The 12,646-nt window shown below is 46.3% G+C and overlaps 1 protein-coding gene across 1 annotated transcript in view; it reads right to left on the bottom strand.

Annotated features, from left to right (window-relative positions):
• MTSS1 (MTSS I-BAR domain containing 1) overlaps positions 1-12,646 on the bottom strand; it is a 182,877-nt gene that overhangs the window by 148,320 nt on the left and 21,911 nt on the right. Inside the window, 2 exon segments of the mRNA XM_048507313.1 lie at positions 2,544-2,617; positions 7,911-7,972. Coding sequence (XP_048363270.1) covers positions 2,544-2,617; positions 7,911-7,972 — 136 coding nt within the window.

The following is a 12,646-nucleotide window of genomic DNA, read 5'->3' as shown; positions in this document are numbered from 1 at the left end:
ACAATGCAAGTGTTAAAGGCCAGTCCAACACTCGGAAGAGCATTAATATGGCGGCTTGGATTTCCCCTGACAGGGTTGGCCCACACTTGCACAATTCTGTCAGATTTCAGAAGCTAAGGAAGGTCGGCCCTGGTTAGTACTTGGATGGGAGACCACCAAAAGCAGTCCAGGAGTGCTACGCAGAAGCAGGGAATCGCAAACCATCTCTGAATGTCTCTTGCCTTGAAAAACCCCTGTAAGGTTGGTATTTGTCAGCTGGGAATTCACCTGCACCTTTCCACCACCGGGCCTGACTGTTTTAATAGAAATCTTAAGTAGGATATTTTAGAAGCAGCATAATTTAAGAACTACCAAGGAATTCTATTTCATGATTCCAGTTTTTTAAAGCACGGGCACACTTTAAAATGCATATCTATTAATGAGAGTCCGTTACTCCAATTGCAAGCTGCTACTTTCAGCTTAACGTAGACCTGAAATGTGGCTAGCCCTGATCTTACAAAGATTCCATCAAGAGTAGTCAGTCACAAGCCTTTATTGGCATAAAATAAACATACAAAATCAGCATACAAAATTTGCCCATTATTGCTCACAATTATAGACACTGGTACTAAAATACTAAATACTAAAATATATACATGGTCCTTCTGTAACTATAGGACATTCCTTCAGCTAAGTTAACTCACTTAAACGTCATCGGATACTGACAGACAGAAGCTAGAAAAATTACTGCTGGCTATATGTGGTCATAATACATAGACATTGGTTGGTATTCATCTAGACTTACGTCTATTATTGTTAGCAGAAATTTTGCTACATTCTCACACACTGTGGGATCCATGTTGTTCAAAAGCATAGGTATCTTAAGAGCATCAGTTAGATTGTTATACAGAAATGGGAGATCTTACAAAGAGATTTCATAAGAACATAAGAACTAGCCTGCTGGATCAGACCAGAGTCCGTCTAGTCCAGCACTCTGCTACTCGCAGTGGCCCACCAGGTGCCTTTGGGAGCTCACGTGCAGGAGGTGAAAGCAATGGCCTTCTGCTGCTGCTGCTGCTCCTGAGCACCTGGTCTGCTAAGGCCTTTGCAATCTGAGATCAAGGAGGATCAAGATTGGCAGCCATAGATCGACTTCTCCTCCATAAATCTGTCCAAGCCCTTTTTAAAGCTAAGGATTTAAAGCTAATTTCAAGGAGAAGCCCAGGTGTTTTTTGCTACGTTAAACCTCAACCCCCCCAAGAAAGCCTTGTGCTTTCCTCACTAGTGACGGAGTGTTGCTATTGGAAGTGAAGTGCTGTCCAACTGCAGCCGGCTTGCAGTAACCCCATAGGAATTTCAAGGCAAGGGAAATCCCAAGGTCATCTGCCATTGTTTACCTCTGTATAGCAACTCGCGACTGCCTTGATGGTCTCCCATGTGAGTACTAACCCAGGTTGACCATGCTTAGCTTCTGAGGTAAAGCTAACCTGGGCTATCCAAATCAGGGTACTGTTACAGGCACCATGCATAAAAAAGCTGAACTCCATTGATAGACTTGCTACCAAAAAGTTCTGATGCCAAACCTCCACCAACCAGCACCAAAGAAAAGAGAGTCATTGCTAGGACCTGGATCCTAAGTACGGAGCAAAGAGTGAGCCTCGTACAGCTATTGGCAAGTTTGTTATGACCTAAAAGAGGCACCCATTTAAAGCCAGGACATAATCAATATGTCAGCTACCACGGCCTAAGCTTGAAACATATGATCCCAATTCTCAGCAGGATCAGGGGCCATGCCACTACAGCCATGATGCTCAACTTATCCAGAGGCAAAATCAACCTTCGCTCCTAGGATACAGCAAGCTGAAGTGATTTCCTCCCAAAAAGAAGTACGCGACAAAAGGTTCTAGTCTCATTCCTAATTACAGACTGGACAAAGGCATATAATGCTGGATCGTTCATTACCCTCAAAAATCAGGAAAACTTACTTCAAGGTCTTTGTGAACCTAAACAGGTTTGCAAGGAGCTGTTTACTACTGTGGACGAGATACGTCACGCCCCCACCAGGCAGGAAACGTAAGCTTATTTGAAAGCAGCATCCCCCACCGCCCCTGCCTTTCAGGTTGCCAACGACCATCAAAATGAAGAGGACAGTATAGTAAAATTTAAAACATGGGCTGGTAATTTCTGTGAACTTGCAAACCTGCAAATCTGCGTTTACGCTTTGCTCTCATACCCAAAAAAATTCAATAAGGAGAGGAAACCCATCATCGTTTCAAACCAAGATACGGTTCAGATGGCAAATGAAACATCGTGCCAGTTATTCACACCATTCGAGATCCCAATGACAGGCTTCTGGCTTTTTCTCAATTCTTCCAAGTCATCTATTTTCCATTCATAGCATAAATTCACAGTTGGGGCACGGAGAGGTCTATTTCACAGATGTCTCACAGATCCGAGTGTTGGTAGTAGTCGTTTTTTAAAAAAAAAGAAGAAGAAGAAGAGGAAAAGGGAGCTCCCGCGATTGGCTGCATTCTGCCAGACTAAAAACAGACACATCTGCTTACCTCGTGTGTTGGTCGCCATATCAGCCACTTTCTGAAAGGCATCCAAGAAGGCAGCTGCTGCTACTACGGTCGTCCTAAAATACAGACAGGATAGCGTAATGTTAGAAACAGCCAGCATTTCTGAGGCATGAAAAAGGTGAGAATCTTTTAGAATATCTTTTATATTTTTAATGAATAACCACTTTACTTCACACATATCGACACAGGCCACTTTTCCACTCCAATGAGGGTCAACAGGGCAGTCAACATACAAATATTTAAACAATTCTCTCCTTAGATCCACCTGCCCTCCTGAAGGTAAGCTTGAAATTAAAGTTGTCAACACTGACAAGAAGAAGAAGAAGAAGAAGAAGAAGAAGAAGAAGAAGAAGAAGAAGAAGAAGAAGAAGAAGAAGAAGAAGAAGAAGAAGGAGGAGGAGGAGGAGGAGGAGGAGGAGGAGGAGGAGGAGGAGGAGGAGGAGGAGGAGGCGGAGGAGGCGGAGGAGGAGGCGGAGGAGGAGTTTGGATTTATTCCTCATCTTTTTCTCTTGTAAGGAGACTCAAGATATCTTGTGAGGTAGGTGGGGCTGAGAGAGTTCCCAGAGAACTGTGACTAGCCAAAGGTCACCTAGCAGGAATGTACGAGTGCGGAAACACATCTGGTTCACCAGACAAGCCTCAGGTGGAGGAGTAGGGTATCAAACCCGGTTCTCCAGATTAGAATCTACCTGCTCTTAATCACTACACCATGCTGGCTCTCTTAACCACTAAACCACACTGACAGAATTATATGACCTCCACGGAGGTCCCTCCCTTCCCCAAACCCTGTCCTCTTCAAGCTTCACCCCCCAAATTTCCAGGGAGCGTTCAGTGGTACTAAACAGAAACAAGTTAACTGCACCAAATCAGCTGATCACGGAGCACAATTCTGCCAAGGTAATGAAAATGTATCATACTTTCAGCAAACGATCCTAAAGGATTCTTTTCATAAGCTTTTATTCCCTTTCCAACCCTGATCCTTATCATCCACAAGAAATTAAAGGGGGGGGGGGAAACCTGCAGATACAGTCTTCCCTGAACACAGCACCACTTCACGAATAAGTGGATCTTTTCACCTCTAAACGTAGAGTGGAGCATTTCCTCTTCTAATTTAATCACTTGCACACCTAAGACTTGAATTTTAAGAGAATCTGGGACGTGACTTTGGGGGATAAACTAAAAACAAGGGCACTGCGGGAGTCCACGGGAATCGCACCAAGAGAACGGTATTTGCACGCAAGAAGGCAGGGCACTTCAAATTGATTGACCTGCTGGCTCTTCTGCCACAGCTGCTTCAGTCCCAGCTGCTTTGCCCCACCGGATGGGCAAACAAAATCAAGGGGGGGGGGGGGGGTTGTGGCAAAGGACTTGCAGAAGGAACTGCGGTTGGTGGGGAAATGGGTCGAGCACCCTCGCCCGTGCACGCCAGCCATTTCTCTCCTGCAAATGCCGCCCACTCCCACACCCGACAGACTACTTCATGCAGCATCAAGGACAAGAAATGGCACATTTTCCACCGAGCGCACAATTCCAGTGCAGAATATCCACACTCTTGGGCCACAGATAAAGGTTAAGAGGCACAGCATTTAATAGGTCAGTTGAAGGTCTTCCGTTACATGTCAAAGTCTCTTTGCAGCCCTCTGAGAATCAAAAAATGGTTAGCTGGGATCTGCGGCAGAAAAAACCGGCTTGCAGCAAGAGCTGTGAAACGCTGCACAAGTTCCCTCAGGGAGGCTTTTCATCCAACACTCACACACATACAGACGCTGTTAAAACAAAACAAGGGCATGCAATGGCAGCGGGCAACTGAGGGGCAAGTAATTTGCCATCCCCGCCCCTCCGATCAGGCATTCTCCATCTCCTGATCAATGACACAGAAGAGAGAAATGGGAACTCATAATGGATGGACGAACGTCAGGAGTTTCTATGACTTCCAAGATGGGCTCGGGAAGGAAGCTAGTTAACACGCCAGATCGCTCTAGTTCAGAGGTGTCCAACTGTGGCGCTTCAGATGTTCAGAGACTACAATTCCCATCAGCCCCTGTTGGCATGGCCAATTTGGTTATGCCAGCAGGGGCTGATGGGAATTGCAGTCCATGAACACCTGAAGCGCCACAGTTGGACCCCCCTGCTCTAGCTGATACTTGTGTTATTAACAACTTCACTGTAGCCCAAGGTTATCATAGAGCTACTGTGGTGTAGCAGTTACAAGCAATAGACTACCATAATCTAGAGAACCAGGTTTGATTCCCCACTCTTCCACATGAGCGGCAGACATTAATCTGGTGAACTGGATTTGTTTCCTCACTCCTTACATTCCTGCTGGGTGACATTGGGCTAGTAGTCACAATTCTTTCATAATGTAGAAAATGTTGACAGAGAGAAATTTTTCTCTTTCTCACAATACTAGAACCAGGGGGCATTCATTGAAAATGCTGGGGGGAAGAATTAGGACTAATAAAAGGAAACACTTCTTCACATAACGTGTGAAGAATCTTGATCCTCCTTGATCTGAGATTGCAAATGCCTTAACAGACCAGGTGATCGGGAGCAACAGCCTCAGAAGGCCATTGCATTCACATCCTGCATGTGAGCTCCTAAAGGCACCTGGTGGGCCACTGCGAGTAGCAGAGTGCTGGACTAGATGGACTCTGGTCTGATCCAGCTGGCTTGTTCTTATGTTCTTATGTTCTAAATCAGAACATGTCACATCAAAGGTCTTGCAAACAATGAATAAGGACCGATATGTCATCCACCTGCTTGGGCTCAGCATACTCTTTTTAATACTCAAGCAGCTGTTTTGCAAGCAACCTAAGCAGGAATGACCTAAATAAAGATTTCCCGAGTTCAATGAAGTTTCACTACACCAACATCCAAAATTTCAGACTATCTAGGTCACGACTGTAGGGATCAAGAGACGCAGGATGAAGAAAAACCTAAAAGGCAGAGTCGGAAGGGTTTATACAACCCACCCTTAACATCTGGCAACATGAAGAGCCGGAAATGTTTTTGTTTCCAGCGTGCTTGTAAATATTATCTGAATGAAGTATGAAAATCTCTACTCTCATTTACTATATTTAATAGCTCTCCATTTGTGATGCAATATTCTCTCTCTCTGCGGGAAGTCCATCCGTCCCACTTTTCAGTACCGTGACAGCGCTCTGAAAGATTCTATAGCACAGCCAGCCTTAATGGAAAAGCTTCCAACCCATCCTGTAGAGTCGCAAAGTAAAAAAGAGGGGATTTGGAAAGACTGCTCTGAAAAAGCCTCATTACGAAGCCTGGGATAGATACGATTCCCCCCCACTTCATATTAATTGAAAAAGCAGGATTAGATTCCTGAAGGATCAAAGCCAAAGGCCTCCATATTTCATACGCTATTGACTGTCACAGCAGAAAGCTCTGTCACAAGTAACTGGATCATCAGAATAGGAATGAGACAGATCCATCAGCCCTGCAGACATTTACAGCCGCATCCAAACCCAGAGGAAGCAGGACATGGCGCCAGTGCTACAGCGCCCCCCCCCCCCACTTTCCAGTGATGCAGGGAATTCGGAAAAGCCCCGAAACTCCGCCCCCCAACCAGAAAGCTCCATAGGGCCGTGGTGGCGAACCTTTGGCACTCCAGATGTTATGGATCTGGCAGGGGCTGATGGGAATTGTAGTCCATAACATCTGGAGTGCCAAAGGTTCGCCACCACTGCCACAGGGTTTAAGGGACATACACCACCAAAAGGGGGGGTAAGTCTGAGGGCCAGTGCACCACGTTACCAGCCCTAAACTAGAATTGGCTCCACCCCCAGAAACACCCAGCTCAGGCCCCCACACTGACACCTAAGCAGGACGGCAGAGCAGTCACGTCACAGCCAGACTTCCGGGTTTTGCAGCAATGAGGCTGTGGGACGTGTGGCAGCCAGAGCATCTTCCTCCTGTGCCAGAGGAGGGCAAGTACACTGGTGCGAGAGAGCCCTTTTAGCCCCCTCCCCATTTGGATGCGGCTGTTAACCTTGGCTACTAGCAAGAAGAAGAGTGAGTGAGTTTTGGATGCATATCCCCCCTTTCTCTCCTGTAGGAAACTCAAAGGGGCTTACAATCTCCTTTCCCTTCCCCCCTCACAACAAACACCCTGTGAGGTGGGTGAGGCTGAGAGAGCTCCAAAAAGCTGTGACTAGCCCAAGGGTTACCCAGCTGGCATGTGTGTGAGTGCACAGGCTAATCTGAATTCCCCAGATAAGCCTCCACAACTCAAGTGGCAGAGCGGGGAATCAAACCCAGTTCCTCCAGATCTGAATGCACCTGCTCTTAGCCACTGCTCTTAGCCACTACGCCACTGCTGCTCCCATGTTTGCAAATCAGAAGTCAGCCTAGGAGCGCACAGGTCTTCCCAGCATGGCATAGTAGTTAAGAGCAGGTGGATTCTAATCTGGAGAACCGGGTTTGATTCCCCCACTCCTCCACCTGGGTGGCAGAGGCTTACTTGGTCAACCTGATGTGTTTCCGCACTCCTACATTCCTGCTGGGTGATCTTAGGCTAGTCACAGTTCTTTGGAACTCTCTCAGCTCCACCTACCTCACAAGGTGTCTGTTGTGGGGAGAGGAAGGGAAAGGAGCTTGCAAGCCACCTTGAGTCTCCTTACAGGAGAGAAAGGTGGGGTATAAATCCAAACTCTCCTTCTTCCATCCTCCTGAAGACAGACCCCTTTCCTTTCAACTGTCACCATTAAAACAAAAGTTACAACTGCATCTGTATGAAGTTAACCAGCGTCAACATTAACCAGTGTGGCATAGTGGTTAAGAATGTCGTATTTTGGATCAGGAAGACCCAGGTTTGAATCTCCACTTGTGCCATGACAGCTCACTGGGTGACTTTGGGCCAGTCATATTTTCTCAGCCTGACCTACCTCACAGACTGTTGTGAGGATAAATTGGACCTACCTCACAGACTGTTTTGGAGAATAAGATGGAGAACAGGGGAAGGACGTCAGCAACTTTTAGCCCCCCCCCCATCAGGAAGAAAGGTGATGGATGGATGAATTAAACAAACAAACATGAAACCAGGTTCCTCATGGTTTGCAAACCCACTTCAAGCCAATCCTTTCAAGTTGCATTTTCACAAGAACCACACGCACATGGAATGCAAAACCACGGTTAACATGGAAAACTGAAGGCAAGGTGGGAGATTTGTGCCTCTGAAGGGAGGAGGGACAGATCATCCTGACAACTGGCACATAATTATTCAAATGCTGCAGGCACAGGAGCAGCAGATTAAAGAGAGAAAACCGGTTGTATACACAGTAAACCTGACAGACATAAAAGAAACAGAGGTACGAGGGGGAAAAAATAGCTTACCGAAGCTGAGACTGTAGCTTCCCTGCTTTGTTGATGAAATCTTCCCAAATCGGATAACTTCCCTGCAAGGGAAATAAAGACACAGAGTTCAACGAGGTATCTTAATTCAACCAGTCTGCAAAAGTTATTTCTTAGAAGGGATGGAAGCCATTGCTACGCGCGAACCCCCGTTTCTATGTAAAATTTTCCCGCCCCTTTCTGGTTCCATTTGGACCGCATCCATTCATCATCAGATACTGCACAATTATTTACATAATAACAAACCATTCAAAACTGGACTGTCCACGGAGGAAAAACTAGTTGCCAACGATGGCTATTGATCAACAGTGGTTCTACAGTCAATGAGGCGGGGACGTGGCCTAGCACAGTGAGAGCCTGCAACCACGCTTCCACAAAAACCCAAGTTTCCTAGGGATGGACAGCACTCAGGACACAAACAGTTGACTCTGTTCCAATCCAGAGCCGGGAATGGCTTTACAATAGTTTTGCAACCTTGTTTCTTCCTCCTGCCAATGAGCAAAGGACCACAGGAAAGGAAGTCCTGTTCTGACTAGTTTTTTGGAATTCACGTGACGCAAGTAAGAAAACGGGAAGGAAAAAAACCATGTTGTCCTAACAGTGCGTAAGCAGAAAGTTCTCCCTTAGACAGAATGGAAAGGTAGCCAGTGCTCAGCTAGTAAAAGAGCATGATTGCTAATTACACAAACCTATTTAGTCATGAAAGCTTTTCAACTCCAAACATCAATGCCACGTCAAGTTGGAAGAGATTACCTTGCCTATGTTGCACCTACGCAATCAATAGTTCACTATCATAATCACAAACACACAAAAGCTACCACGTGTGACAGGAAGCATCAAAGCTACCATATGAAGCACCACAGTGTGGTGTAATGCTTAAGAGTGGAGGACTCTGATCTGGAGAGCGGGGTTTGATTCCCCACTCCTCCACATGTGCGGCAGACTGTTATCTGGGGGACTGGATTTGTTTCCCCGCTCCTACACATGAAGCCTGCTGGGTGACCTTGGGCTAGTCACAGTTCTCTCAGAACTCTCTCAGCCCCACCTACCTCACAAGGGGTCTGTTGCGGGGAGAGGAAGGGAAAGGAGTTTGTAAGCCACTTTGAGACTCCTTCCAAAAGAGAAAGACCAGATATAAATCCGAACTCCTACTCTTCTTTAAAAACTTGCCCAAGTTTAAGGCAGGATTTCCCAGCTCAGGCATTTCACAAAACTGCCAAGACAATGTTTGAAGTTCTACAGGTTTTCTGAGCTAAGGAAAAAATACGACAACTCTAAGGCTCAATGAGCAGAAGTTTGGTTCTGGTACCATGCTTCTGGTTGGTTGGTCAGTTGGTTTTTGGCACATATAAATTTGCTCAAATACTTCATTAAACCTGATTTACTGAAATGATGTTTTAGTCTGCTTTACATTAACCGAGTTCACAGATCATTGGTCAAAAAGTACCTCCAGGTCTGGAAAAGAAAATATATAGAGCCTACAGCACAGCTTATTGTGTGTCGTGTACTAGGGGAGATTTTCAGTCTGCTCATAACCTTCATCCCAAGGTTTAAGATGCATATAAGGCTCTCCCTGGGAACAGAGAACCTCATTGCATTTGGCACATTACCACATCCCTCTGCTACACTAAAAACATAAGGGTATAATTCAACTCATCTCTTGGTTTCCACAGTGTTGGTCAAAGCAGTTCCAGGCCTTGAAGGGCTGTGGTTGAAAGAGCCTTCAAGATACTGCCAACTGATGGCAACTTCATAGTGATTTCAAGAAGAAGAAGAAGAGTTTGGATTCATATCCCCCCTTTCTCTCCTGTAGGAGACTCAAAGGGGCTGACAATCTCCTTGCCCTTCCCCCCTCACCACACCCTGTGAGGTAGGTGGAGCTGAGAGACCTCCGAAAAGCTGTGACTAGCCCAAGGTCATCCAGCTGGCGTGTGTGGGAGTGCACAGGCTAATCTGAATTCCCCAGAGAAGCCTCCACAGCTCAGGCGGCAGAGCTGGGAGTCAAACCCGGTTCCTCCAGATTAGATACATGAGCTCTTAACCTCCTACGCCACTGCTGCTCAAAGCCGGAGACATTCAGAGACCTATGTACAGAGACTCCAGAACTTCCCTTGGTGGGTGCCCCATCTGAATACTGACCAGGGCCATTCCAAGTTCTAATAAGACTGTGCTTGTGTGAGGAATGCAGGTCTGGGCCTAAGTCTTGGGAAGGAGGGGATTTCTTAAAAGCCACAAACCGAACACAAGCTCTCCCACAAATACAGTCCAAGTTACAGCATTCCACAGCACGTCCATCTCTGATTCTTAACTGTCCTTGCCCTTAAAAAAAATTCATGAGGAAATTATCAGTATTCTGCCCAAAGGAAAGGTAATTTCCCTCAAGGCCTTTTTTTACAAACTCCATACTATCATTGCACACAGACTTCGACTGGCTGGCCACGTCCTTCGCATGGAGAGCAGTCGGATCCCAAAGAAGGTAGGAAGAGGGAAACCTCCTGATGTCAAATGACAGTGAGGACACCCCCGAAACACCTGGAGGAGAGCATTCGAGCAAGACCTGAAGGCACTGAATATTGCATGGGAAGAGGCTGAAACACTCATCCAAGACTGGAACTGCTGGAGAGGACTTGTTGCCCAATATGCTACTTACCGGTAGCATGGGAGGATCTAAGTAACTAAGGCCATTTCTGCACAGCCACGCTGAGGTGTGCGTTGGCGTAAACGACACCGACGCACCCCCCGGGACTGTTCGCACGAACGGTTCCAGTAGGGGCGGGGAAGACAGCACAGCCTGTGCAGAGGCTGCGCCATCGCCCAAACGCCTTACCGTCCCTCCGACCTCCCGGCGCGTTGCCCAGGCCAGGGGACACGCCCCCCTGCCCTGTGCAACAGCTCTGGAGTCGCAAGGCAGGGTGGCATGTCCCCTAGCCTGGGCGACGTGCCACAAGGTCCTGAAGTGATGAGGCATTTGAGAGAAAGGGGAATCGGCACCATACCAGCAGCTCACCCGTTACTTGCGGCAAGGCAGCAGTTGGAAGCCGCTGTTTCCGAAAACAGTAGCTTCACGCCGCTCGGGTGTTGCGAGGCCGCCATGCGAACTCCTCCCCAGGGACGCTGTTTTTAGCGTCCCTGGGACGCTGTATTCCGCCCATGTGGACACAGCCTAAGTTTCATATGTCCAATTTAGCCCAGATTCACTTATCAAAATTTTATCACTTAAACATGAGGCTGCTCTAGGTTAATTTTACAGCTATCTGATCAATCCCATAAGTCATTCCACACATCAGGACACTCTATATGGTAACAGATCAGTTGCTTTTATATAAATTGCAAGCCGACAATTGGTGAGAAACTAGGGGTGGCAGGGAAAGAGATCCAAACATCCTCTAAACAGTTTCTCACCAACCAAAAACAGCTCCGTCTCCAATGGAAGAGCCACTTAAGTTGGAGGAAGGCTTCAAATTAGAGCCAAAAGGAAAGGTGGGATGTAAATATTTGAATAAATAAAAGAATAATTAAATAAACTCTGCTCAATAGCGTGGTAGGATGGAGGGAGGAACTGGAACGTTATCCCCCCACAGGCACCATGATTTTACACATGATACAGCATCCTCCTTTCAACTATCCAAAAGCTTTTTAAGGCAACAAAAATATCTATTTTCAAAGACTGCAGCACATTTCACTGGGTGTGGGTGTGTTAGTTTCACAGCATTCAGTAGGAGTCACTGCCAAGAGAGTTTGCGTAGGATTGTTAAAACTATTCAGCCAAAACTATTCAGTATTTTTAGAAACATTTGGTTGTATTTTTAAAAAATCCTTTTTGATTTTCTTTTAGTAGTGCTTGCAAAAATTCATTGATGTTCTCTCAAGCTTTCTTTCCTCAATTGGCTTCATTGGACCTCAGGGACACCATCGCATAACCAAATCTGATTGGCTGTGAAATGCTGTGACCTCATCCCATTCGGCTGGATGAAATCACCAATGTGGCTTATCCAGGAAGGAGAAACAAACAGCAAACAGGAGAGGGAGGATAGTCCCGAAACAGCAGAGGTAGAGCAAAATGGGACGAATATTCGCACAACAGGAATTTTTGAAGAAAGCATTTTTCGGGATCTGTATTTTCGGCAGACCTTTTAGGAAACCAGAATTGGGAGCGTTCAGCGCAACCTACGATGCTAAAAATGTGTTCTCAAGTATTTTTCTCCTGTCAACAGAAGGCATCATAATTCAAACCATATGAACATTAACATTTGTTGTCATAGGAAGAAAAATCAAGGTGTTATCTATTATAGCGTAATCCCCAGCTAGCGGTGCTCTGTCATTATTGGTCTGCCAACAAGCCACCGTACAATGACCTTAAACAAACACACCCTTCTTAATTAGCTTACAGGCAATCTCTCTCCCGAGATCAGCTTACTAGCTCCTTGCAAGAAGACAAAGCGGCCTTCTGTCTTCCCCCCTGCCCTTATTTTCCCAAATCCATCAGCGATGATACATCATACCCTTCCACACCACACTGCTGCATTAAAAGTCACACAGTAGCCATTTTGTCATGACCATGCGCTAAAGCTTAGGCTCAACTCTCCAGAAAAGGGAAACAGTGACCCAAAATCCCCACGTACCAAGCTGCTCCTAGTCTTTAGCCTCTGGAAACTAAATTCTGTGATGGCCGATGAACGACAGGATGCTGGGAGATTGTGCCTGCACACCAACTTCAG

The sequence above is a fragment of the Sphaerodactylus townsendi genome, linkage group LG09 (genome assembly GCF_021028975.2).
Source record: "Sphaerodactylus townsendi isolate TG3544 linkage group LG09, MPM_Stown_v2.3, whole genome shotgun sequence".
Classification (NCBI taxonomy): domain Eukaryota; kingdom Metazoa; phylum Chordata; class Lepidosauria; order Squamata; family Sphaerodactylidae; genus Sphaerodactylus; species Sphaerodactylus townsendi.
This window is presented reverse-complemented; position numbering and strand designations above follow the sequence as displayed.